This window comes from Mizuhopecten yessoensis, unplaced genomic scaffold (genome assembly GCF_002113885.1).
Source record: "Mizuhopecten yessoensis strain PY_sf001 unplaced genomic scaffold, ASM211388v2 scaffold716339, whole genome shotgun sequence".
Lineage (NCBI taxonomy): Eukaryota > Metazoa > Mollusca > Bivalvia > Pectinida > Pectinidae > Mizuhopecten > Mizuhopecten yessoensis.
In genome coordinates, this window is record NW_018480067.1 from 784,557 (window position 1) to 810,574 (window position 26,018).

Here is a 26,018-nt window from a genome sequence, read left to right on the forward strand (position 1 = left end):
TGACCCATTTACCGGTTAGAATGTGTCGGCAGCTTTGGTGTAAATAATATGCCATTCAAATTGTTTACGGGCTCGCAGTGAGTACTAATTGTTGTTAATCTACATTGATGAAGTCTGTTTCTTTATTTGAACAAAGTGTTTTTACAGTCAAACACATTTTAATACAATAAGTTTAATCGAAGAAATTATGACCGAGCGTAAGCTGCTCTATGAGAACGATGTTTACCGTAGCACTGCGTCTAATATGTATCAAATAGTTAAAGAATATATGATCGACTTGTGAATCTTAAGAAACTTCGAGGTAAGCGATATTTTTATGTAGGATTTACGTTGTTGGGACCGATATTTCACTTCGAGATATCCGAGTTATTCGAGTTTTCAGAGTTCGAACTATCAGAGTTTTTATTACTAAGATTAAGAAGAGTTTTGGCCGGGACCGATGAAACACTTCGAGTTAAGCGGGGTCTTCGAGTTAAACGAGTTCGAGATAACGAGGTTCGACTGTAGATGCATGCATATACCAAGCAACTATATTGTCATTATGGATAAAAACTAAGTAAATCTTCTTTTTTTTCTCCTCTTTTCTTCTTTTTACTATTATATTTTTCATCTGCTGATATGTTTACAATCATAACACTTTCATAAATAACTATTGCTTTCGTCGGGAATCTCTCTTCCTCTCTTCTTGCTCTTATGTCTCTCTTATCCCTGTCACTCTTTTTCTGGATACATTTCTGCTTTTTTTTACCCAAACTATCCCCCAATCCCCGTTTCAATTAGTTCCAGTAAATTTATTGTATTTTTATCTTTCTAGGCGTATGTTATGCAAGTTATATTTGTAAACCAACTTTTAAATTAATGATAAACTGGTTATTTACGACAATTTTTTTTTTTTTAAATGTGTGAAATTTTGGTGAGATACATATATTTTAATTCAAAGCCTTCTTGCAGAACAGAGTTGCACAGAATCATGATACAACTTGAATATATATGCTTAATTAAGAGAGTATTAATGTAAAGGACTGTAGCTGATGCGTTCCATCCGCAGACGGTTCCTCATGTATATGATTTGTCTGGACCCCCCCCNAAAAAACCCCACCCACCAACAAATATAAACCAAACCATCCATCCACTTTGGACAGAAAGATTATCGTTTTCCTTTAGAATTTATTTCCTTTCATAAGCTAATGTCATTTAAGGACTTGCCTCTATGTTTGTAGTGTGCGTGCTTGCGTAAATGTGTGTATGCTGCAGGACGCATGTTCTTTCCTTCCTGTGATAGTGCAGATCGGATGCCGACTTTATAGTCATATCACTGAAATACCATGCCGAAGGCAGCCAGCACAGCATTCCGTTCGGTCGCATTATACTGACATAGGTTAACCAGCTGTTGGCGTTACCCTACATGTTGAACGTTTAGCACGAAAATCTACTATGTTAATGGGTTTGATATGTCCTGGCCTTGGTATAGAACCCGTAGCCTTTCTTGCCTTGGCAAACGTTCAATATTTAAGCCAAAAGTGAGGTGTTGTCAAGTGAGGCGGTAGGAAATAAAAGGTTAAAAGAAGAAGAGATAAATATAAAGACAACAAAAAGTGTAATGGGTCAGCAGTTTTATTTTGATCGCTTTCGAAAGCATCCCCAATTCTGCAAGGGGTTCCCGTATTGGGTTCTCACATAAGTCGCCTCTTACGATACATACAGTGGGTAACAGAAGGAAGCTTTACACTTGCTTCCCACATTTCCTGAAAAAAAGGCAGGAAACTGACATGGTACCGTTCCTGTAAGGCTTTTTATGTCAGTTGATTGGTAGAATTGTTCATGGGTTTCTTTGATTTGTGTGATACATCTTCTTTAAAACTTATTGCTATAAATCTTAACTATTAGCCATAACGTTCCTTCTATGTCGTATGTTCAATTATTCAAGTGAGTAATGAGGCCCTGTTGACCTCTCTTCTCCTGCATCGTTTTGCTTTTCTGTTGTTTTATCTCTATTACTAGACATTGATATTGTTTTTACCTTCAGTACTGTTTGCAGCCGAACAGCCACCCGTGTTCATGTGTCGAGATACTGCAAGTTTTGGTTTTTAGGGTAAGGAGTGAAATTATTATTTTTATGATATTCTTTTGTAATAATTTGGGATTGAATTACACGCGATGAGAAACACATGTACACAAATATGTAACATCCTTTTTTTGTCGAATCACAAACGAAACTTTATTTAAAGCACGATGCCATAACTTAATTACTAATTTAATCATTAAATAACGAATGGATTTATTTTCGATTAAATAAACGAAAAGGGCAAAGGTATATTTTCCAATGCAGACATTTACATTCAATGTGCAACCCAAAAACCTTTCCATTCTTTTATCCATTTTGATTCCTGCGATGTTCATTTTGAGACAACTATATATAAAATTGATGTCTTCTGAAACACCTTAAAGATGTTTTAATTGTCAAAATATTTTCTCACTTAGGTGTTGGTCTTGGGGCACCCATAGATACTGGTCATACTCCCGTGTAGAGTACTGCTGTAGGGGATACAGGTCTAACCGTGGACGTTGTGATCGTAAGTTTTTTTCAGCGATATGAATGGGGTGCCGTTGTGATGTTTCTTTCGGTTTTTTAATATTAAGACATCGAGGTATCGTCATTAAAAATAGTTTTCCACATCAAAAAGTTGAATTTTTAACATCAAGAAAGGGAATTCCTGACGACAATTATTTTTAATTTCATGACCAAGAGTTGCTTCTTCTCAATGATTTTAACAAAAACAAGTGTGACAAGTTGCCATACCCTTAACATGGCACAAGTTGTGTCTCCTTTTGTGGAGTGACCGACTCGTTGTGAAATATTTAACCTTCGGAAATACGTTTGAAAACATGTTTTCAAAACCCCATTATACGACTCATAAAACTGTTTGAAATTTGTTTGTTTTAATTTTTCCATTCCAATAAATAAATATTTCATTTCTTATCCATCTTGAAAATATTGAAATGTGGATATTTGATGGTCATTTGCGATGTTAAATTAAAACATGTTCATACAGCCGCAAGCAACAATAGTTGTTCTTGTACAAATAATTCGGTCTGAGAGACATCTACAATAAGTAAAAACTTTGAAAGTAACATTGTTACGGTACATGATTCATTTTAAAATGGCTTTAAAAAAAGAAACCTGCTTTATTATAACGATTGTAATATAAAAAAAAACACACTTAAATACATTAAAATCTTGATCTCTCATTCCAGCACATTGTCCTCGAGGGTGTGGAGGAGTGGGCACGTGTGTTGCCCCCTCTGTATGTAACTGTGGTCAAACTCACACAGGCCAACACTGCGGTAAACGTAAGTGTTATGCCAAAATGATAATTATAAATAGGTTCTTGTATGTATTACAGGTGTCAACTGACGAGGTTTTGTTACAGATCAGTTGACATTTTAATGTTGCGACAATGCCGTTTGCTGAATTATTATTTCGAAACATAATTCGTTCCTTAACGCTATGCTGATAATATCAGCCTGCTGTTACCCACCGATAACTTTACCAAATGTGTTAGTGACGGTTTAATTTCAACTTTTTGGCCGTGTGAAATACTGACGAGTTGACGGTATACAGTTTTTTTAATCATATGTTGACAACTGTTTTCCATTGATGTACTTTTACGTGAACGGTATATAACCCTTGTTCCGGTGGCATAACGACAAATGAATAGGGCACGGCTTTTGTTTAATGTCAAACTGACTAAGGTACGGTACACACTTTCTTTCAAGTGGCATACTTACAAATGTACGGTATCAAATTTCAGTTTCGAATGACTCTTATGTTTCATACGACATTAGATGTTTCAAGGAGAAAAAATCCAATTGTATATAAACAAACTCCTTCCATGTGTGATAATGGTTGAAAACATATAAGACTTCTATAATAAACACACAATTTAAATAGACGGCATAGCACGCTCATCATTTATTCTTCTAGCATAGTATTTAAAATTGTACCAAATGTGGTAATCTAATTTAATTTGTATTAACTTAAGTGTATTTATGTATTTTTTAATTTGAATGTTAATAATTATTTTTGTCTATTTTGCTTCTATTGTTGTATCATTGTGTTAAGAAACCAGTCTTTCCTTTGTTTAGCGCAATGCTCCTACAGGTTCCCATGTTATCCTGGAATATGTTCATTACCTGACCATTGTGAATGCGCAGACTCTTTTGGCAAGCCTCGGGGAGAGAGCAAAAAATGCAACGAAAGTAAGTTTTTGATTTTCATAAAAAAACAGTTATCAAATACAATCAATACCCAATGAAGTTTATCTGTCATGCATTTTCGATTTACAAAATATCAGTGACGCAGTATATTTTAAGCAGTAAGATGTTACCTGAAGGACCGGGGCTGGTTTTTTCCGTGTCTTCTTTTAAAGGAGTCTCTGGAGAAATAAAGAAAAACCTGCTGTATCCAAATGCTGTGTATCGTTTCGTTAATTTTCCAAATGCAAAAACTTGTTAAAGTAAAACTCGTGTCTTAATACTATCTGTAAAAACTACCCTCATCGAGCTAGATAAATGTGACAATCAACCATCACTTATTTGGAAACCTATGTATAACTAATTTGTTGATATATAAATATGTGCGTGTTGACTAGTTACAAAGAGGCCATCGGTGATGATTGCAAATGCTTCCTTGGAATACTACGACAACGACAGACAAGACATCATATACTCGGTAACCGTAGTTGCCCCTGACAACGGCACGAACACTCTGACCTGGTGGTCCAACATCGGTAAGTTCAACCGATTTGACATCGCTATGGAGGCTTTTCTGGATCTTGGAGAACTTCCTCACAGACCGGAGTACGTACGATCTGACAAGTTTGGAATAATGAGCGCTCATATTGACTACACTATAACAAAAGGTAAGCAGTTCGCTATTTAATGCTGGAATGTACCCCAAACGGGAATAACTAAAATATCCCTTTCGCTGATCAAAATATGTCTCGTTGAAGGCATTATAAACAAAAACAAATGCTAACACCTTTATGGTCATTCAGTCTAAAGTATCATGTCAGTAGGAATTCAATATTGTCACTGAAACTTAGGAAGTAGATATTCCAAAAAGAACGTCACATTTTTAGCGTATATTGTTTTGTTTTTTTACGAAACTGCAACATAAAAATATCAATATCGATTCACCCATATCAGATTCAATGTGTTATTTTAGCATCACACAGCGTTCCGAATGCAACAGAAAGGGTCATCTGTCAGACAGCTAACCAGGAGCCAGAATCTGGCGTAGTCAATTGTGCTAAGCACGTGCCTTTCTTTGGATATCGCCTGGACAATGGTGACGTGTAAGTTATATTATTACATATTAATCAAATGATATTAATCAAATGTAACAATCATTGAGTCTAATGATATATGTTAACATGCACGTACATGTTGAATACAGGATGTACTCTTCTGAGGTTGCAATCACGTTGAAGTCTCGTTTTGATCTCATGTAACGGTTTTTTGTAATATTATAAAAAGACGATTTAGCGGCCGTTTTGAAAATAATTTTTTCTTGCGCTTATCGAAAGACAAAAATTACGCCTTGTTTGACACTAGATTGATCACTGAAATCGTCATTGTGTTCCATATGATGAAAATAATATGCAACAAAGAAGAAAATCAAACATAATTGTTTTTAGCTCACCTGGCCCGAAGGGCCAAGTGAGCTTATGACATGGTGCAGCGTTCGTCGTCCGTCCGTCCGTCATCCGGCGTCCGGCATCAATATTTTTCTTTAACCAACTTCTTCTTAATAACCAAAAGGCCTAGGGTGATGATATTTGGCCAGAAGCAAACTAAAATGAAGGGCTACAAAGTTTGTTCAAATAAATTACCTTCACCTTTTTTCAAGGTCAAAGGGGTCAAATATGTTAAAAACTTTAAACAACTTCTTCTGAATAACCAAAATGACCAGAGTGATGATTTTTGGCTAGTAGCATGCTGGGATTAAGGGCTACCAAGTTTGTTTAAATAAATGACCATCGTCCATTTTCAAGGTCACAGGGGTCAATTGTCTTAAACAATCTTTATACAACTTCTTCTGAATAACTAAGAAGCATAGGCTAATGATATTTGGCCAGTAACATGCTAGAATAAAGGGCTACCAAGTTTGTTCAAATGAATGACCTTTACTTATATTCAAGGTCACAGCGGTCAAATATGTTAAAAACATTTAAACAACTTCTTTCGAATAACCAAGGGGCTTAGGATAATGATATTTGGCCAGTAGCATGCTGGGATGAAGGGCTACCTAGTTTTTTCAAATGAATGACATTGACTTATATTCAAGGTCACAGGGGTCAAATATGTTAAAAACCTTTAAACAACTTCTTCTGAATAACTGAGAGGCATAGGGTTACGATATCTGGCCAGTAGCATGCTGTGATTAAGGGCTACCAAGTTTGTTCAAATGAATGACCTTCGTCCATTTTCAAGGTCACAGGGGTCAATTGTCTTAACAAATCTTTAAACAACTTCTTCTGAATAACCAAGAAGCCTAGGATAATGATATTTGGCCAGTAACATACCAGGATGAAGGGCTACCAAGTTTGTTCAAATGAATGACCTTTACTTATTTTCAAGGTCACAGGGGTCAAATATGTTTAAAACCTTTAAACAACTTCTTCTNNNAGGATGAAGGGCTACCAAGTTTGTTCAAATGAATGACCTTCGTCCATTTTCAAGGTCACAGGGGTCAATTGTCTTAACAAATCTTTAAACAACTTCTTCTGAATAACCAAGAAGCCTAGGATAATGATATTTGGCCAGTAATATGCCAGGATGAAGGGCTACCAAGTTTGTTCAAATGAATGACCTTTACTTATTTTCAAGGTTACAGGGGTCAAATATGTTTAAAAACTTTAAACAACTTCTTCTCAATAACCGAAAGTCTTAGGATGTTGATATTTGGCCAGTAGCATGCTAGAATAAAGTGCAACCAAGTTTATTCAAATGAATGATCTTTACTTATATTCAAGGTCACTGGGGTCAAATAAGTTCAAAACTTTTAAACAACTTCTTCTGAATGACCAAGAGGCCTAGGCTAATGATATTTGGCCAGTAGTATGCTGGGATAAAGGGCTATCATGTTTGTTCAAATGAATGACCTTAACATATTTTCAAGGTCACAGGGGTCAAATATGTTTATAACCTTTAAACGACTTCTTCTAAATTAGCCTAAGGCCAAGGGTGATGATATTTGGTCATTAACAGGCTGGTATGAAGGGCTACCAATTTTGTCAAAATGAATGACCTTCGCCCATATTCAAGGTCACAGTGGTCAATATATGTTTAAATCTTTAAATGACTTGTTCTGTATAACCAATAGGTCCAGGGTTATGATATTTTGCCAAAAGCATGCTGGGTTGGAAGACTTTAAACTCTGTTCAACCTAATGTCCTTGTTCGACATTCAAGGTCACAGGCGTCATATGTTTAAATCTTTTAATAGGTTCTTATGAATTAAACACTGATATTCTGCCTGTAGCTTTATTTTAGTCCACTTTTAAGATTACAAGTGTGAGATTAATACCCGGTGAGCGATTCAGGCCCATTGGGCCTCTTGTTTTTACATACTTTGTGTAACTGAAGTACTTTTGATTTCTAATTCCGAAAAAGGTAAAAAAAAAATAACACAGAAAGTAATTAAACATTAGGTGAAGCACACGGACCCACCTCTCCCCTTCCCCCTTACCGTATTTGTGACTGTTTTAGAAAGTGTAACACATTTTCTTTTGATCCATTGAATCTATAAACAAGTTTGTAAGAAATTTCTATTAGTATTTTTTCATTAAAAAATAAGGGGTAACTTAAATTTCGTTTCTGAGTAACAAAGATAAGAAATTTTCCTTTCAAAATTCAAGAGAAAATATTAATTTGATCAATTCTGCAAACTTTCGTACATATCTGATACCACACTTGGTAAAAAAGAAGAAAACACCTAAAATCAGATATCATGTTTTTGTATCTTTAACCGATTATAGCACAAAAAGGGTACACTTACATAATTATTATAGCATTTTCTAGTATGCCATTAACTCCTTTTTCAAAAAATGATATTAAAATCCTTCAAAACAATCAATTGATTTTGTCAAGTTTTATTCACAAATGTTTATCCATGGTCTTTGTTGCTATTATTTTTTCTCAATTAAGAAGTAGTGTCTTATTTTGAGGTAATATGCTAAATCATGATAAAGTTGTTTTAAATACGGATCAAGATCGTTCAAGTGCAAAATAATGAAATCCAACTCTGACCAAAAGAGTCCCTTCCTATAGAATTGAAGCACAAAATATAACAGCTTACCATTTTGTTATATGTTTAGGTTTACTATGCGATTCGAAGTTGCAAGCGGCGGATACATGAGGCTCAGCGATGGCAGTAGAACCAACTTCGTCGGTAGAACCGGAGCCAAGGAAATAAGAATGAAGTTTGATTTCATACCTCCATACCACTGTAGAGATGACAATACTTGTGGGACAGTTCATGAAAAGCCGCCATTACAGGTCGTGAACGACATAACTCGGGTAACATATTTTCTTCTATGACTAATATGTCAGGAATGTCGACATATCTTATGAAAGCATAATCTCCACGACAAATGTTTAATTATTCAAAAAATGTACAAAACATGTATCATTACATCACCATAAAGCGAAAAAATGTTCCACAACGGACAACAGAAAATACCCTGATACTAAAAACATGTCCAAGTGGAATGGTAAAAATAATCCCAGGATACCATTTGATTATAAGAATACCATAATAGTTTATATTGGGTAAAACACCCTTTTCCAACATCCTCATTTGCTGGATGATAACCACGTGAAGGGTGATGATTTGAAATATTGATTCGATGTTACTATTTTTAGGACCAGCAGGTCAATATTCACTTTGTGACGTCATTTTAATTGTGACGTCACAATGTTCTACCATTTGGAGTACTTTTCTCCGTACAATTTATATACGTTCAATCTTGTTAAATGATTAAAACTTTATTGAGCATTCAATATACCAATGAAGGACTTTAAATTCGGTGAAGTATCGCTTTCACAAGTTCATGTAACCACATTTTCATCTCAACAAAAGCCAATAATTGATAAAATATGTTTAACATGGATAGTAAATATGCTTAATTTAAAAGTATACCACTATCAGAGAAACGTTTGTTTTTTGTGCTATATCAACATTACTCTATTTAATTTATATTCTGTCAGCACAGGTATTATTCATTCTCAATGATGCGACAATAACAGTTACCGTTCAGATATTCAAAAGAGTTACATATAGGTTCCAGTCTATTTTCAGCAAAACCGCAAAATTTATGATTGTATGCGCCAAAAATGGATGTGTGCAATAAAAGCAGAAATTAGTCATTACTTCCTTCAGTTTGTAATGCTTGCATATTGTTTAGATTGTCTTTCTATGTATACATAACGCGGTGTCATGTGATCATTACGATCCAATCAGGTTTATCAGGCATATAGTCAGACTAAATTTTAATGTCTCTATGACCATGCGTAATATTGCATATCGGGCGATTGCATTTTCTCATCAGGTATACTCACTTATTTATCCATGTTCTGGTGTATTATTTGGTTACGTTTTATAGGGTTTAACGTCCTATCAACAGCTAATGTCATTTACGGACGTGCCTCCATGTGTTTTGTGCATGTGTGCCGGTGTCAGGGTATGTTGGTGTATTTGCATCCTTGTGTGTTGTGCGTTGTGCATGTGTGCCGGAGGCAGGGTATGTTGGTGTATTTGCATCCTTGTGTGTTGTGCGTTGTGCATGTGTACCGGATGCATGGTATGTTGGTGTATTTGTCTCCTTGTGTGTTGAGCGTTGTGCATGTGTGCCGGAGGCATGGTATGTTGGTGCATTGGCCTCTTTGTAATAGCGCGGATGGTATGAGGAAATTCTTACATGGACAGATGTGCTGTATAACATGTCCCCGGGAGACGCATATAGTCGCACATATTTTCCAAAATGTATACCAGTTGTATTGACCTGAGTTTTAAGTTTTCATTTAAAACAGTTTAAATCATTTGGTGCTTTATTTTCTTCGATAAACATATTTTCAACACTTTCTTTATACCAAGTAACCTAAACGCTGCTGGCTTCATGGACGTTAGATCTTCTGGCTACGATCTTAATTTTCATGAGGTGCAAAATTTCACGAATTTTGAGTGCTTAACGAAATTAGCGAAATTAAAACCCTCGTGAATATTAACAAATATAGGGAAATAGTTCTGGATAAAAAAAATAGTAAGCGTATAACTGCAGAAATTAAAATTTTAAAAAATACAGATATTTCATCTGTGTGTAGTAGTTATAATTAAGCCAACATAATCTTAATCCTCTGTTAAATTGTTGTGTGTTTATAAAAGTTATTTTAATACATTCGTAAACACATAATAGGTTATTAGGACGACTAAAAGGCAAAACGACTTGCTAAAGAGATGACATCAAACAAACCAAAACGTAAAAGTCAAATGTGAAATTACAAAGTAAAATTGGCTTATATCTTTTTGAACAGGCCAATGGTTTTCAGGTAGTCGGGAATTGGAAAGATATATATTAATAAAAACAGTTGTTGCAAGAAACAAAGGATGTTAATTGATGCTGATTTTATATAAAATGTATAAACATCAGTAACATACTCTATTTACAAATCATATTTATTATAGTTTATTAAATGAAATGTTCTCTCGACGCCGTCTTGCTTGTCGATACATAAGCAGGAAAAGTTGAAAGACTTTGAAAACATAAATAAGAGCCCAAGTATATCAGTCAATGAAACCTGTCAAATCTGACGCTCGAGTTTTCAAACATCCTTTTAAAAGATTCGAAACATGCCATTTCCTGAACAAAATATGAATACCTGTGTGTTCTAATAGAGTATGAGAATATAAAAATCCTGTATTTTAAAAATAAACATGACATTTACACATTTATTTCTTTATACGCAAGATGACCATTCAAATAGAACGAATTATGTATTGCTTTTACCTTTTGGGATCAAAACTGAATGGAAATATTGTTCCACTTTCCTTACAGGACCCTGTCGCATTGAAATGGTCTGGATGGGGAGACATGCTTTCTGGATTAGATTCGTACGTTTTAGAGGTGTTTAAATTGAGTGGCGGTGGTATCTTCCTGCTAGAAAAGGATCCACTGAAGCCAACTTTTGTATACGAATTCAGCCCAGATGCTCGTGACCACACAGTCACACCGAATGAACCTGGAATGTATTCTGCAATACTCGGCGTAAAAGACCGCGCAAACAACACCAGGTAAGTTATAGCGTTGCATGAAAATATCAATTATTGAAAAAGAGAGTAAAAATGTATAAGGAAAATTAACAAATAGTATAATTTTTCTAATCTGTTTTATGTTTTACATAGTCATGTAAAATTATCTCACGATACGACCGGGAAAAAATTCAAATAAAATAGATGTGTGGAATTTTGATTTTTTAATGGATTATTTCTTACAGTAGAATTTTGTGCAATCGTGTCATAAATTTGGACATGATGATGTTGTTAGATGCTTCCTTTGAATAACTTATGCCGTGAAATTGGTGTTCTGAATTAAAACCGATAATTTTCTTCATCGTACATCTTTCTGTTCAGTGATCAGTGGTCAAGGGTTCAAATCCTATGTTCTGGCCGCGTCACATTTTACTCTCAAAACACTGTTGTTGATTTGTTGTATTTATCTCATCTCATTTTTTGTTCATTATTGGCCCTTAATGTAAAACGCTTCTTTTCAGAAATGGCAAATTTAAGCAATTGTGATGCAGTTAAACTGTTTCAAATCCATACCACCGTCACTGATATGAGCAGCATTTTTAATATGAAACATTGAGAGATGTGTTCAATGCACAACATGCATATTTCGCATACTGCTTCGCATTTAACTGTCATCAGTTCTTTTTATTTCCGTTCTGATTTTTCAAAAGTAAGCTATATTGACCTTCTGCTGCAATGAGTGTTCAATTGGGATTGCCTTTAAGTAAGCATAATGCCCTTGTGACTGATGGATTTTTTGTTTACTTCTGGGCCGTACTGAACAAACTACTAACACTGACCAGTTACCCCCAAGTGCAACACTAAGAAAATGCATCTTTTCTCCTACTTAATCTTTCTGTAGGTGTTTTCAAATAATGTTTTGTTTCTGTGTTACAGATATGTCCGCGAATTATTTCTGTATGACGCAACTTCTGATGTATCCAAGGATTCCTTACATCCTGTGCATGTCGCAAGTGCCTCGCGGGAGTCAAATTACCAGTGGCAGGTACCAAACAAAAAAGGAAAGACGTCCATTGAAGTTGATTGGACTGGACACTTTATCAACAAAGTTCACCAGGAAGGAGGCCTTTTGGCCAATGTAAGAGATTACCCACCACAACTCAAGAACAAATATCTTGATACCGTAGAGAAGGCGGTCTCTACAAAGTTAAAGAACCTCTCTGCCACAAGAACAAGTGACCGGATACCAAATGCCAACGGTATTGTTAGGTAATATCCATGTACATGTTTAACTAGGTAATAGCGTTTTTTCGTGTTATGAATTGTGCTATTTATTTGTGTGATATCTAGTTTATGCTTTATGTTTCGATGTCACTTTCTCGGATCTTGCTATGAGGACGAAGCATTATCTTGATATGACTTGATTTAGGAGGCACGGTAGTCTAGTGGTATGACGCCGAACTCGTGACCGAAGGGTTGCGGGTTTGAGTCACGGAACTGCTTTGTATCATTGAGCAAGATATTTTACTCCGCTTGTTCCAGTCTACTCAGCTGTAATTGAATACGAAGTTGGGAAGTTCTAGAATTGTATAATGCTACCATGTGAGCGCCGACATGGCAGCACCGACTGTATGCTCCCAGGGAGTTGAGAGAGATATTGGCTGGTTGCAAAGGCCCTTTAACCACGGATAATAATTTGTGAACCACTCTGAGACGACCTCCGAACTAGGTTGTGAAAAAGCAGTATATAAGAACTTCCAATTATTATTATTATTATTATTTATTATTATTATTATTATTACATTGCATGTGTTGGCGATGAAGCAGATCACGCATAACTGTCTGGAATATCTTGTCCTGTTTTCCTTTTACGTTTTAAAAACTGTCCTTGTTTATTTTTATTTGTTCATATTTAACCTATTTTAAGCAAATATGAGTTCAAATTACGGTTTTGTGGCTAGTTTGTCAGTCTCCTGTTTGTTTTCGGTATGAAATATATAATAAGGTTTAATATCAACATTATTTAAAAGCAACAGCATATTCAGATATGTTTTTAAGATTTTGCTAATTCTTAAGCATTCGTTCTTGTAGATTTCAGCTTAACGTGGAGAACTTTCTGAAGAATGCTGTTCCCAAACCCCCAACGGCAAATTGGCGCGATATGAGAATATCGGAGAATGCAACTGTTGACGAAAGTGTATCACGGGGGGACTGTGTCCTAGCGTGGGTTCGAGCTTACGATATCATCGGTAACAATGCGACGGACTACGGAATGGTGTGTTTTGATGACTCTCCTCCAGTTATCACAGTGACCAGCTTTGAACGGGATTTCGAGGAGATTTCAAGCAGGTACAGGGCTCTTCGTTATTTCCAATATTTGGTTTAATCAATTTTCATTACTTTCCAAGCTATGTTTCGAGAAATTTTCGCCGCTGTTGGAATTTTGCAATTTTCGCCGTTCGTAATAGGGGCGAATTTGGCATTAGCTAATAACATAATAAACATTGTAACAGAATGCGAAAGACGAAATGAACACTGGGCAAATATGAATTTACCAACGTATAGTGAAAATTGGACCAGGCGATAATTCGATGGTATACATAAAGTAATGGTTATAACAGAAACAATGAGACACATTGTTGTTTCTGAAGAATAATAACAGTTACTAAGCATAATACAGGTAAACAACTCATTGCTGTTTAATGTAAGATGAAACAATCTTAAAATGAAATAATGGAGGTATTCGTGCTGGTCGTTTGTGATTTCGTTTTTAAGGTGGGAGCAATTATGATGGACATTGTAGTGATATTATCTTTTTGTGTAGAATTCTCCTCCGCACGTTGGATCGCGACAGCGGTATTTCTATGGTAACGTGGTCCTTCAGAGACAATGTCACACAGGAGACTATTGACATACATGACACCATAGCTGTTACTAGAAAAACAGTTAATGTAAGTATTCTAAAATAGTTTTGTATTTTTAAGAAGCGCTATGAAACAATATTCGAACGGCAGACTGTAGATCAAATATGTTTCGCGAAATAGAAATGTAAAGCGATAGGAAGTGGTTGGGATTTGTTTGTTTGGGGTTCAACGTCCTCGCAACAGCCAGTGTCATATGAGGACGGGTGCCTAGGTAGACACTGCCGGGAAGAGAAAGCAGATAGAAAAGACAGAAGGCAAGAAAGATCGGGAAATTGTTGCAATTAGTTAACAGATCAATTTGATATCTTCAATGTCCCCTTAGTATAAGACATATAAAAACACTATCTTGCAGGGCGTCCGACATCAGTCGCCCATTACCCTCCATATGCAGTTGGATACAGCAGATCTTTTCGTGGTTTCTTCAATGTCACATAAACAGATGACAAGGAAGTTTGGTTTGGTTTTATATTGTTTAACGTCCTATCAACAGCTAAGGTCATTTAAGGACGTGCCTCCCATGTTTGTTGTGTAAGCGTGCATGTGTGTGCCGGAGACAGTATATGTTGGTGCAAATGCCTCCTTGTGATAGCACGTTCTGATGCCGACTTTATAGTGCTATCTAACTGAAATACCATGCCTAACGCACTCAGCACATAATTCCCGGTCACATTATACTGACAACGGGTAAACCAGTTGTTGCCACTAACACAAATGCTGAATGTTAAGCAGGAAATAACCACTTCCATTTTTAAGGACTTTGGTATGTCTCGTCCTGGGAGCAGAACCCATTGGCTTTCTCACCAGGACGAACGTTCAACATTAAAGCAAAAAGCGAGGTGTTGCCAAGAAAGGTGCTAGGAAATAAAAGATAGTTAGAAGTAGAAAGAAATAGAAAGATCCTTAATATTGCAATGGGTGCAAAAACAATACAACACCTTACTCTGCAGGCGAATATTAGTATACATCTAACCATATAAAAAATCCACATGTAAAGGGTGATAGCAAAACTGAGCAAACATGAATTCTACCGGTGATGGGCGAAATAGTTTCCCAGTATACAACCATATTATCCAGTTGAATATATTCCTAGTGAATCGCATCCTGTGAATATTTTCAAAATTTCTTTGATATTTTTTCGAAAAGCGATTCACTTTTTTATCAAATGAGCAAGTATATTGTGTTAAAATTTGTTGTAGAACACACAAGAGGAATGTGACAAGATTGGAGACTGCTACTGTATCAATACAGGAGAGTGCTTTCCTGAAGACAATCAATTGGATATTGATCACTGTATTCTCTATCAACCCCGTATTGAAAATACTGAAACCAACTATATCATGACACTGACCGCCTTTAATCAGGCCATGCAGAACAGGTCCACTGAATATTTCGTGAGTATAACTTTGTTAAATGTAATCTCTGCCCATAGTTGTTCTTCTCTGTCTCACTTACACCTCTACCAACGTTTAAAAGTGTCCTGCATTAATAATTAGCCTCTGATCATGTGACACCTGGTTATGTTGGCCTTGAACAAAATCAAATTCTTAAACATCAGGTAAGTTCACCAGCATGTCACGTTTTCCTTTTTATAAATTCCGATGTTTCGACCTGTTTGCCAGTTGAAACCAAACACCTAGGTCCTACATTTGTAGTTTTGTTTATTTGGCGTACGTAGATACCATGCCGTATATCACAATGACGTACACAACAATAATCTTATCGATGTTGTGTTGAAAGTTTGTCTTACGGTAACATATTTGGGAGAAATGAAGTTTTTTAATCAATTCAATGTTTACTTTGTACGGATTACTGCATCTACAAATATTTCTTTCTTTCAAATAGTCTGTTTGTCTAATTTCTAGCAATGATTTAGTTTGAACCTTCTAAGTCCTAATCCAAAAATATTTATTTAAAAACATAATCAGGATATGCATTTTTTTTTTTAATGCAGATTTATTTTGATCGCTTTTGTGTTCCCTAATAGGGGGGTACAATAGCCAATCCCAAATTCTTACGATAAATGCAGTGGGTAACAGCAGTAGTGTTCTTTTCTCGATCCCCGACTTGCAGGGGAGGAGATGTTATGACATTAAACATCAAAGTTTTAAATGTTTCCTATACTGCACTTATTTTCCCTACTAATTCAGCTACAACGGAACAACGTAATAACGGAAACGACTATCAAAATCTTCAATCCTGTAGTATTTTTGCTCATAATAATAAAAATAATAATGATTTGAGGTTCTTATATACAACCTAGCTAGTTCGTAGGTCGTCTCAAAGCGGTCCACACATTATTATCCGTGGTTATAGGGCCCTTGCAACAAGCCAATATCTTTCTCAACTCCCTGGGGAGCATACAGCCGGTTCTGCCATTGCGGCGCTCACAGCTATCATTCTACAATTCTAGCACTCCCCAACCACGTACTCATTTACAGCTGAGTAGACTGGAACAAGCGGAGTTAAGTATCTTGTTCAAATATATAACACAGTGCCGTGCCGGTACTCGAACTCGGTCACGAGTTCGGCGTCCTACCACTAGACTTCTGTGCCTTCGTAATATTTCCTTGACATATAGGTGGATTTACCCGGGATTTTAAATTGTTACCGTTGGTTAAATAACGTGTCGTTCAATTCTACAGATACTATACATTTTAAGGCCATACAGTCTATGTTATTTTCTATAAGTTTTAAACGATGAAGACATTTTTAAACTTTAAGTGAAATCTTTGTTTCCGTTGCAGATCGAGAACGTCCAAAACCTGAATGGCATGGACTACTGTAAGTAATGCATCATGCTATATGTAGCTACTCAAATGTAGGGCTGCAACGATATATCGTATCGTATAGTATCACGATACTTTTTTGTGTATCATATCGAATTGTTTTGATTGCCTGTACACTGTTCGCGATACACTAACAGTACTTAAATTGTCAATAATTTTTTACCAAACTCTAAAAAAAGTGTACTTATTTTTATTGAATCCTTCAGCAAAGCTTTGGTCCACTGTGCAGTCATACCAAAAAGTACTCAAAATTATACAAAGAAATATTTCGATATTACTTACTATTGGAGTCTATAATACATTATGAAGTTGACCTTTAAGCAGAATTGTATCGTGATACGTATTGTATCGTAAGCATCGTACCGCGATATGTATTGTATCGTGAGGTATGCGTATCGTTGCATCCCTACTCAAATGGCATCATATCACGTGTTGTGGTCAAAAACACTTTTATATTCTTGTATTTGCATACGAAACAATGCCTGCATAAATAGCGTTCATAGTGTCGATATAATTACAAAAGCGATGTTTTACCCCATTTAGGTGCGAGGAAATTCCGGGAGCGACTTGTCCTTTCGGAAGCGCTGACTCTAGGTGGAATGTCAGGGATAGTTATAAGTGAGTAATCAACATTTCGTAACGACCTTGCTTTATTAAAAGATTGAACGAATCTACTTTATGATTGCAGACTGTGGTGTGATTAAATAAAAATAAGAGATTTACATTTACTATCTACCGAGTGATTTTTGACGTCCTTGATTACATTTCTTTAACTTCGATGTCTTCTAGGTTCTTGTTTTGTCTATCTTTACCTTGTGCGTTGTTGTCTCATAAAATTGTGTTTCTCTGTTGCTTGCATTTCACAAGTATGATATAGGTTATTCGCTAGCAGTTCTATCGTGTGTTCAAATATAGTATTTAATTATAGTTTAAAATCAACATGCACTAGTTTGTAAATCTCTTAATATACAAAACCATTTTTACCATTCTTAAAAAAAACCTTGTTATGAATGTTACCTATTACGGTTCGAATTGTCCTGTGAAACGTGCGTGGAGAATCGTACAATAACTAATACTTTCGTACTACTGTACTTTACAGGTGTGATACTCACACTCGTATTCGTACTCTTTGTGCTGTTCTTGCTAAAGACTGGGCGTCTACGGAAGGTCAGAGAAAGAAGTCAGGAAGGCATACGTTCAATTCGTCGATCAATCCGAAAAGGACATGGCATGAACGGACTTGCAAGTTACAAGGTGAAAATAGCAAAGAGTACTGTCATTTGAATATAATTTCGTGAGATTAAACAATTATCAAGTTCTCCAGGAGTAACAGATATGTCCTTTAATTCACTTTTTCTTAAAATCTATTATTTTAGTGGAACAGATAAATGGAGCCACTTCAATTGTGACATCAATTATATCTCTCACAAATAAAACAAAAAACTAAGTATTAAATAGATCACTTTTACAGTTGGATTTTGTTTTATAGACAGGGGGATTCGATGAAGATGACATATACATGTATGGTCACCAGACTTACGAGCACGCTCCCGACTGGATTATTCGTCCGGAGGATTTGACACTCAACAATTTAATCCTCATTGGAAAGTTTGCAAAAATCTATGAGACCAGTCTACTTCAATCTGGGCAACAGACGACAGTGGTAGCAAAAACATTAAAAAGTGCGTTGTATTTTCTGCGTTATCAGCAATGAGGGTGTTATCTTATTGCAGTTTCAAAACATTGGGTAAATTGTAATTTATAAAAAAAAGGGTAAATAGTATTACATTACATGTCCGCCAAATGACGATTTGCTTAGCAAAGAAAAAAAGGCATTTAATCAAACTGATGTTATTTATATAACAAACACAAAATTACCTTATCAAATAACCTTATAACCTATTTATATATTGAAAATTGAAACCAGATCTATACTGTAACGAAGACATCTTGTTTTGATTGGATATATTTGTAGCGGCAGCATTTTTCTTCTTTCAGGCGATTTCACAGAACAGGACTCGGTCTTGATGACGGCTAAGATAAACTTCTTCGGCACAAAGGTGGGACGGCATTCGTGTGTCCTGGAAATGGTCGGAGCAATTCTAGACGATGAAAAGAGTAAGACTATATGGATAGAATATTTGATTATATAAGTCAACATATTTTTATAGTACAGTGTCTCTCCGTGTATATTACACCAGTCTGTCCCATACTATTAGTTACGCGGATTTTTAGCAGGGTATACGGGATGGTATGACCCTAAAGGGTTTCGTATTTTCTGAGGCCGATAGGCCGATAGGCCGAAGGAAATACGAAACCTGTAGGGTCATACCATCCCGTATACCCTGCAAAAAATCCGTGTAACGAATTTATTACCACTTTGAGTCTTTAATAACAAAAACAAAGAAAAATAACAATAAAATAAATCAACAAATTTATTAACAAATTACAAAAGAAACATGTTTATCTTCTGATTCATACAGTCCATCAATCGTAATAACAATTTCACATTTTAAATAATGTTTACACTGAATTCACTCTTAGCTGCTTTTTTATTATTTTTATATCGGAGTTCTTTGCAGGAAAGGTTGGGTTTTGTCCACAGTTTTAAATGCCCTTGCTATTTTGGGGTAGGTTTCCATAAACAATCTGGATGCTCCCTATGGTGCATCCACCAAACATTGGAGCGGTTCTCCTTGCCTGTAGATGAAAGTGTCCGGAAAGTCGCTTAACAGCTGATCTAAGTCAAGTCCATCAAAGTGCGTGTCAGGGGAGGCCACTCCAACAGAAGTGTTGGTCAAAGTTGATGGCGCCATGTTCACATTTGAGGGTTCATGTTGTGCACGATTTGGGGGATTGTGTGGAACCATCTGTTTATTTCCACGGACTGCTTGCGTGATAGCATTTCCCATTTCATGCTTTTCATTGTCAGACACTCGATGGTATACAGATAATGAGCTAACCGACTTGTGACCGGTAAGTGACATAATGTGGGCCGGAGAAAAGTAATTGCGTGTCAATATGGTGATTCCTGTTGTACGAACTGAATGGTTGGAGTAAGTCTGAGAGAGACCACACTTGGTACTTAGCTGGGTCATAAACTCTCCGAGTGTATCCTTGCCAATCGGGCGGGCACAATACCACACAGATGATGAATCAGAGAAAGAGTCCATAGGTCTCTGTCAAGGTCGATCCAAATCAGGACGTAGTTTTGAAATGTATTTTTCAAAGGAAGCCACGGGGCACAGAGGGGATCCATCAGCTGGCATGATTCCTGTGTATCTTTCCTTCTCCCTTTCTCGTCGATTTTTGGTGAGCTCATCACGAGTTCTTTTTTACACATTTCATTCCATCGGCATCTTTACAAACAGAAAATGTCTTGTTCATGTCGGCCATATTTTCACCACCCCTTCGACAAAAATAGAGTCTGATCTCGAACTGTACTTTTGTAAGGAGACCACAAGGTGTGTCGGGATCCATGTGAACACTACCGTACATTTGTTTCAGATCTTCTTCATTTATCGCGTCATGGTGGTTTGTTTCCCCTTTTCCAGAAGCTTTTAACTCGCTCATTGCTGTTTTGAATGAATGGTTGGCATCGTTAAATTCTGGGTCACGAATCAAATCAATGTTTTGAAGATGGGGAGGGGCATTTAAATAGCGGTTCAATGAAGTCTAAAGTTGTCCAAAGAGCTGGTTTTGTACAGCTCCCCGTCAACTTTTCTGTTGTCAAGATAAAAAATGGCACAGTATCTCATTTAGTTTTGTTTTATCAAATTCCTCGAACTGATCTTCCTGATTCTTTTCTTTTAAGTAGGTCCTCAGCATGTTTGCCGCTCGTCTGTTGGACTTTTGTGTTTTGTGGCACATAATTGACCCTTTTGGCGAGTATTTCCTCATAAGTGTGTTGAGCGAAACGTTTTGCCATTTTATAACCAGCGAAGCAGACGACGAATGCGAGTTGTCTCCCGTTACTCAGCCGCAAGATACAAAGACACGTGACCCGTATACCCCTTGTAAAATCACGTGACATGACCGTATACCCCTTGAGATTTGCGTATACCCCCTGAGATTTACGAATGCGGTTTGGAACACTGTAGTTTTTAACCAATCAGATTCCTAGATTTTTCTCAAATGGGTAATAAATGTTAAACTACCCAGTATGAGCATGAGTTATGTGATTCTTGCCCGGGCGATAATATATGAATGCCTTTCTTGTGTCTCTTGCCCGGACGATAATATCTGAATGCCTTTCTTGAGTCTCTTGCCCGGGCGATTATATCTGAATGCCTTTCCTGTGTCTCTTGCCCGGGCGATAATATATGAATGCCTTTCCGGTGTCTCTTGCCCGGGCGATAATATATGAAAGCCTTTCTTGTGTCTCTTGCCCGGACGATAATATCTGAATACCTTTCCTGTGTCTCTTTTCGCAAACATATGAGCTACTGAACGGTTGTATATCTATTTTTTATTCAACACTAGTTTTAAACAATATGGATTAACAATGTGGTGGTCCCTAGCATCACAAATGACTACTAATAGACGAAACAGCTTATGATACAGTGAAATTCGTTTTTGGCCATCGAAATTTAATAATGGATATAGTATGCTAAAAATGAATTAAGCTTTTTAGTCCTTTTATGACACAGCGGTCATGTCTTTCTATCCATGTGAGTATGCACAAGACTAAAATCTCTTTTTGTTACAGTACGACAACAAACGTCTTCATTTGCTCTGAATCAGTGGGGTCGTTTTAGTAACAACATTTGTATAGAACAACTGTGGGTTATAAAAACATTCTGATCACATGTCATCTCTTTGGTTTTCAAGTGGGACCCGTTATGGTACTGGAGCGTTGTGGCTACGGCTCGGTGAAGGACTGGCTTATCAATAACAAAGACCGCCCTGCTGACTCTACCATTGACTTCCTCTTCCGATTTGTGTATTCCATCGTTCAAGGAATGGAATATCTGGCAGGTCGAGAGGTCTGTTCTTATATTTTATGTCATTGTGATTGTACCTCATGCATTGCAAGAGTAGATTACAGTCATTTTTTTCCCTCTCATCCCAAAAGGTCGTTTTTGGATGTCCCAAGCTAGGTTCAGTGCATCAGTATTCACCTGACTAAAATAACAGTTTCTATTAGTACCAGCTGTGAACCAATTGTTGCAATTACCCAAACTGCTGAGAATGCATGGAATAACGTAACAACGTCTATTTTAAGGACATGTCCCGGCCTGGTGACAGATCCCATTGAACGTCAACAATAAGGCCCAAAGTAAGGTCTGCCCAAGCAAGACGCTATGAAACAAAAAGGTTCTTTGAAAGTATAGAGAAAGGACATGGGTCCTCTTTTGTCATGTCTCTTAGAAGAAACAACGGACAAAAACGACCCCTACCCCTGATTCTGCAGGGAGCCCCCCTCTCGTCTCTTACGAGAGGCAATTGGATACAACAGATTTATTCTTTTCCCAACCCTGCATGAGACCAATCGTATTGCTCGTATAGTTTGTGCCTTTATCCTCACTGATATTAATCATTTGGTTCTTACTTAGATTACTCACATGCGTTTGGCTGCCAGGAACGTATTGTTAACGGACAAGCTTGAACCAAAGATCGCGGGTTTTGGACCCCGCCATGGTGATGACGAAGAAGACGGAGAAAAGAAAGTGAGTATATGTCTATCTAATTATCAATATATGTATCTTTATATTTGATCATTCATGTAAACGTTTTATTATGCTTCACACTATCGATGATTTGCTTACATCGACAATCACACACTGGTTAATAAATATATATCGCATTATGGATAACGTTGTCGAATGCGTAGTTTATGTATAAGTAACATGGGCACGTTACCGAGTAATGTACACGTGTTGATATGGGCGACAACTATAAACAACCAGGAATACTTTAACAGTATTTTATTTTACTTTACAAATCCTATACCTTGGCATGAAACTATCGTCTACCCATTGCAATACCGTTTGAACTGCGGGGAGAGAAAAAAACAATTTAACCATGATTTTGGGAAAATGCAACAGAAATTATCTAGAGGAATGATCCTGTATAAGACCCAACATTTACCTTCCTAATGGTACTCCTAGACCAGAAATTGTTTTACTGCTTGACACTTTCGGACCGTCTTGTGCTATGCTAAGTATTACTTTTACAAGGCCATTCAGTACTGAATGGCCTTGTTTGGTTGAAAGTACAGCAAGACTACCTTAATATATTACCGTTCGTTCTTGCATCAGCATGACCATGTTTTGTGCTGACAGAAATATATCAAATTATCTACGTTTAACCCACGTGAACAAGTGTCAAACTTTGTGAACTGCAACATAATCACAAGAAATACGGATGATTGTCAATATTTGTTTATAGGTGAGAACTCGACGGCAGTAATTCTCGTACTGTTCGTTTAATTCCTTTCATAGAGTTCGGCGCAATTTAGTCTTTCTTCTGTCTTACTTCTAGATTATATCATAGTATTGGAATACACAGACATCTTAGTTTTGTTGACGAATCTGCCTTATATATCATAGAAATTTAAATGTAGTGATTAATACGCGTCATTGACTTATATAATTAGTGGTACATACTTAACATTAACCTGAATCTGATATTTTTCATGATCAAAGTATATGTACTTAATGGATTTGTTTTCATTTTCAGGAACGCATTCCAATAAAGTGGATTGCTCCAGAATGCGTAAGCAATAGCAGGACGGCATCGGAGAAGTCAGATGTGTGGTCGAACGGCGTTGTCATGTGGGAGATATTTTCATTTGGTAAAATATTTTCGGCAAAAGTCAATTGTCTTTATCCTGTGACTTGTAAATAATTAATTTGTTCTTAGCAAAATGCAAACGATTTTAACTTTGTGGTTAATGCTGATAGAAAAGCAGAGAGTATCAAACAGGTTTCAACCTTTACCAAAGAACCAAGCGTAAAAGAAATCCGTTACGTAAAGTAGCAATATAATCAGAGAAACGTTTCAGACTTAGCTTCGGTTCATCATGTTTAGTTACGTCAAGTCAAATTACTGTCAACTTTTATGCTTATTTTGCGATTAATGTTAATAATAGTAAAAATCATGTTATGGATGTAAATGTTTAATGGTAGACCCAGTTTTACAAAGAAACAATGTCCAACTAGTGATGTAATAGCCCGTTGAGATGGACATTTCAATGAAGTCGATAGGATTGCTTCATCATACCTTGTTGTTAGTATGCTGTCCATCCTATTTAATGTTTTTAATGTCAGATGAGTAAAAGAAGTACTAAAAACTCAGATTAGCCTTCCTTCAACGGTGTTGTTAACAGTATTGTTTCCGAATAAGTAAATGTGGTGTCCACACAGTTACCGGTTGAAGTCTTCAGCTAACCAGTATTGACGATGTGCCCACAAACGCATTAAAACATACATACATTCATGCGCGTGTAACGTGCATAAGAGGAAATCATCATTACTATATCGATATTAACAAAGGTTAACATTACACTTTACAGGAGAAACCCCCTATCCGAAAATTAGGTCGGCCGACCTGTCACGTGCACTCAAGAAAGGGGAACGACTTCGCCAACCTGAATTCTGCGACATAACGTAAGGAACCACCGGAAACAATTCTTCCGGGGAGCCAACACAAAAGCTATTATTTCTCAAATAAGTCTCGTTTCATATACATTGTATCTTTTAAATATTTTCAGCATATCATTGGGTACAGGCATCAGGTCCATTTCACATTTTGACTTGGTAGAAAATGACCTATAAATTGCATTTTCATAGTGATATTGAGATTTTTGATTGAATTTCAAAAACACACTTCTGAAATTAAAATGCCTTCTGTTTCAGTCATTACGACATCATGACGAGATCCTGGAACATGAAACCAGCACAAAGACCAACGTTCCGAGAAGTTCGGAAACAAATTGAAAATGAGTTTAACGGATCAGGGGATGTTAACTACTACGACACAAATTTTGCCAACAATTAAACTGATGTTTTTGGAAAAAACACTTACACTGGTTTACATTCGGTGGATATTTTTCGATCTATCTTTTTCAGTTTTTCGGATTCCAACACCTCCAGGATCATAGTGAAATTTGAAATAGATTTCCCAAAACTGTTATTTTTCATGGCGTTTATTTGTTAAGTTAATAAAAGGCCTAAATGCTAATGGGGAAAAAGATATTGTAAATGTATATACATGACAACATAAGGGAGGCACACATTTAAAAACAAAAATGTGTTGAAACATATAGCTAAACAAAGTAGAAACGTTAGTGAAGCATATGAACATTTCGTTATGTGTACTTTTGTTGAAGCATTTGAACATTTCTTTATATGTACTTGTGTTATCCTTGTTAACAATTTGAGATAAATATGTATGTTATAGCATTAACATACTCGCAACCGAAATATAATTGCCAGTGAAGAAATTAGTATAAACTGCAGTAATATAAGGTAATGCAGCATCTTAAGATATAACCTAAAGCAGTATTTCTCTGAGATAACGCCAATAGCGGTGTTCTACTGATATTTTACCTATTGCAGTATCTTACTGAGATATCACCTATAACAGTATCCTACTGAGATATCACCTATAGCAGTATCTAACTGAGATATCACCTATATCAATATCCTAGTGAGATATCACCTATAGCGGTATCCTACTGAGATATTACCTATAGCAGTATCCTACTGAGATATCACCTATATCAATATCCTACTGAGATATCACCAATAGCAGTTTCTTACCGAGGTAACATCTATTGCAGTATCCTACTGAGATATCACATATAGCAGTATCTTACTGAGATATCACCTAAAGCAGTATCCTACTGAGATATCACCTATAACAGTATCCTACTGAGATATCACATATAGCGGTATCTTACTGAGATATCACCTATAGCAGTATCCTACTGAGATATCACCTATAGCAGTATCCTACTGAGATATCACCTATAGCAGTATCCTACTGAGATATC

General features: G+C 36.4%; 2 protein-coding genes across 2 annotated transcripts in view; both read left to right on the forward strand.

Moving 5' to 3' along the window:
- Positions 1-3,415, forward strand: part of LOC110443328 — a 13,101-nt gene extending 9,686 nt beyond the window's left edge. Inside the window, exons 2-5 of the mRNA XM_021487500.1 lie at positions 2,027-2,092; positions 2,482-2,573; positions 3,256-3,351; positions 3,405-3,415. Coding sequence (XP_021343175.1) covers positions 2,027-2,092; positions 2,482-2,573; positions 3,256-3,351; positions 3,405-3,415 — 265 coding nt within the window. The remainder of the gene's footprint in view (positions 1-2,026; positions 2,093-2,481; positions 2,574-3,255; positions 3,352-3,404) is intronic.
- Positions 3,416-4,157: 742 nt separating this feature from the next.
- LOC110443312 lies at positions 4,158-26,018 on the forward strand. Its single transcript, XM_021487462.1, has 19 exons — positions 4,158-4,260; positions 4,653-4,922; positions 5,228-5,357; positions 8,381-8,582; positions 11,117-11,352; positions 12,247-12,579; positions 13,402-13,659; positions 14,135-14,261; positions 15,431-15,625; positions 16,979-17,015; positions 17,564-17,638; positions 18,120-18,274; positions 18,510-18,702; positions 19,019-19,138; positions 21,851-22,005; positions 22,576-22,689; positions 23,702-23,816; positions 24,537-24,630; positions 24,880-26,018. Exons 2-19 carry the CDS (start codon positions 4,673-4,675, stop codon positions 25,019-25,021), a joined length of 2,931 nt encoding a protein of 976 aa, XP_021343137.1. The 5' UTR covers positions 4,158-4,260; positions 4,653-4,672; the 3' UTR covers positions 25,022-26,018.